The 2,819-nt window shown below is 38.5% G+C and overlaps 1 protein-coding gene across 1 annotated transcript in view; it reads left to right on the top strand.

Annotated features, from left to right (window-relative positions):
• Positions 1–2,819, top strand: part of LOC102675238 (titin homolog) — an 83,252-nt gene that overhangs the window by 9,274 nt on the left and 71,159 nt on the right. The window contains exons 11-12 of the mRNA XM_031512105.1: positions 8–1,050; positions 1,322–1,331. Of these exons, the coding sequence (XP_031367965.1) occupies positions 8–1,050; positions 1,322–1,331 (1,053 nt within the window). The remainder of the gene's footprint in view (positions 1–7; positions 1,051–1,321; positions 1,332–2,819) is intronic.

The following is a 2,819-nucleotide window of genomic DNA, read 5'->3' as shown; positions in this document are numbered from 1 at the left end:
GAGCAGGAGGAGGAGGAGGAGGAGGAAGCGAGCGAGGAGAGACAGGTCACGCCAGAGCCTGCCAGAGTACCGGTTATGTCCGAGTCCGACACCGACAGCGTGTTGTCCGCGGGAGAAGCGGCTAAGAATCGCAGGATTCAGGCAAAGATGAGAACAGCGACACCGGAGGAGGAGGTGGACGAGGAGGACATCGAGGCGAGGATGGCGGTGGTCAATCATTACACCGAGATAGTCAGGGAGCACTCGTCCCTCGCTCGTTATCACAATTACAGAAGCTCCGAGGAGAGGAGACAGTTTGGGGAGAATTCGGCTGGTTCCAGGAGATCCTCGATCTCGGACGATCAAGGAGGGAGAGATCGTTTCGAGGTGTCAGGAAGGCAGGAGAACGTCGAGGGGAGAAAGAGAGTCGAGGAGAGACAACAAACGAAAGTTATCGCGGGTTCTCGAGGTACGACTCCAGCCAGGGATACGAAGGAGAAACGATCGAGCAGGCCGTCCTCCAGGAATCAGTCCCCGGTTTCGAGGTCGAGGAACGTGTCCACGGAAAGAGGAGGAGTTTCCTCGAGGTCCTCGTCCAAGAGCAGAGTTCGTGCACCGTCACAAGACAGAAGGCCACCTTCGAGGACCGGGTCGGAGGAGCAACGATCAGTTCGAGAGGAAGGAGGTCGATCGAGGAGATCCTCTTCGAAGACACCTTCCAGATCTAATTCGAGGGACAGGAACAGAGCGGAGACGCCCGTCGAGTCGAAGATGGAACGTCTGCAGAAAGCTTTGGAGAGCAAGAGGTATCGATCCTATCCTAGGCGTGGATCGAGTACCTCACGTGGGAGGGAGTATCAGTCTGAGAAAGGTTGGCGGGAGAGCCGATTGAACGAGGAACAACTTGCTATAGAGGCGAAGCATAACGTGAGATCGACGGTGGAGTACATAACTGATCTGACATTGTTGCTTGCCGCTGTCTACGTTTATCTGTTCAAGAAGGAGACCCTGGCGATTCCCTTCATAGCGCTTCTGTTCTATAGAAGAATCCAGCATGAGATCAAGGGAAGGGTGTCGAAGGGGTGGTGGTCGTCGAAACGAAACTCATGACGAGGACACGACGAAATTTTACGTATTTTGAATGGGGAGATAAAAATGGGGAGGAATATTTATGGGAATTTTGGAAATTGTACGTACGTAAGATCGATGTGCACGTGTCGAGAAGACATTTTTCAATCGGAGATCATCGTCGCTTACTCGGGATGATCGCTCGAAGAACAAATTCTTGACCTTCGATTCGACGGCATTGCAACATGCCGATTCTCGACCTTTAGGGTTGTAGACTTCGAGATGCATTCGTATGGCAATCTGTCAAGTGCATCGATTGATGGCTCGTTCGATGACGGGCCAATTGTTGTATTTCATTTGAGAATTTACACGCGAAACGAGTATCAAAAATGATAGTACATGTTTTACAGAGAGATATATTTAATAGTATATGATTATAAATTATTATTATTATTATTATTATTATTATTATTATTATTATTTGTTGTAACTATTATTTATTCCTATTTATTATGGATATTCTTACGTGCAATAAATGTGTACATAACTGTTGAATTTAAATTTATTCTTCTTTCTGTTTTATTTTTAAATTTTTCTTATGATTTTGAATTATATATATATACTTTGTGTAATAATTACGATAAAAATTTAGGAAGAAGAGATCTTTCACGATGTTTATTATTATTTAAGAGTTAAGAAATAAATTATAGAAATAAAGCGATCGCTTTACAATTTTAGCCAAGACGTTTATTGTATAAGCCTTACATTCTATTTTAATTTCATCTAGATTTTAAGCCTCTCTACCGATATCATGACCACGACAATTACGTTTCTGTTGGCCAAGAATCTATTCTGTTCCTTATTTAAGTCTGACGCTCCACTTTAACATAAAAGCAAATCTTAAGATAATAATCATGATAACGGAATTATTGGTATCCGTATTGCCCATAGTTGAATTCATTAGTTTCAAATTTTTGATTATCAAATTATAAGATTTTTTATTTCGAGAAATCTTGCAAAAAATTTATCAATCACTGAATTCGTATTATTAGTCAAGAATCTCGAATTCCTCCTGTTCCAAAATTAACGTCGTATTTCATCATTAAACTATATATTAGCTGGTAGATCAATCATTCCATTTTAGTCAATTAAATATTATCTCTTCCAAATTCAAGAAATTCATCCCCTTCATTAGAAGATAAAATGGTAAAAATGGTCAATTATATTTTTATTTTAATTTTAATCAAAAATATATATTTATTTGTACTAATAATTAAAAAATGGTGGAAAATTTAAAATATTGTTATCTGTAGAATGATAAATTAATAAGAAAATCATTCGAAAATTCGACAGAAATATGGAATATTATGCAAAAGAAATAAGAAGAATTTAAATGAAAATTAAATAAATTAATTCGTTATAAATATTATGTTATTACAACCTAGACAATGTGTAAATGATTCTCCTAAAATTCAGTGAACTATAATTCTATAATAATATTTAAGCTGTTAATTTTTTAAGATACTCCAGATACTCCAAAATTTTTAAACTTCTCTGTGAAATTCTTTGAACTTTATTATTTAGGAAAAGTCACCAATCTAATATCTTACAATCCAAAAACGAAATTCAGATCGAAAATAAAATAAAAAAGAAAAAGGTCGAAGAAAGAAGAAAAGCGTAGCCCGAGAGAGAAAGAGAAAATTCAAAATTATTCGAAGCAATGCGCCAGGTCACGTCAGGGATAGATAGGAAGCTACCACAATAATAACCAA

The sequence above is a fragment of the Apis dorsata genome, unplaced genomic scaffold, assembly GCF_000469605.1.
Source record: "Apis dorsata unplaced genomic scaffold, Apis dorsata 1.3 scaffold_383, whole genome shotgun sequence".
NCBI classification, from domain to species: domain Eukaryota; kingdom Metazoa; phylum Arthropoda; class Insecta; order Hymenoptera; family Apidae; genus Apis; species Apis dorsata.
The sequence above is the reverse complement of the archived record's forward strand: the minus strand, read 5'-3'. Positions and strand labels throughout refer to the sequence as shown.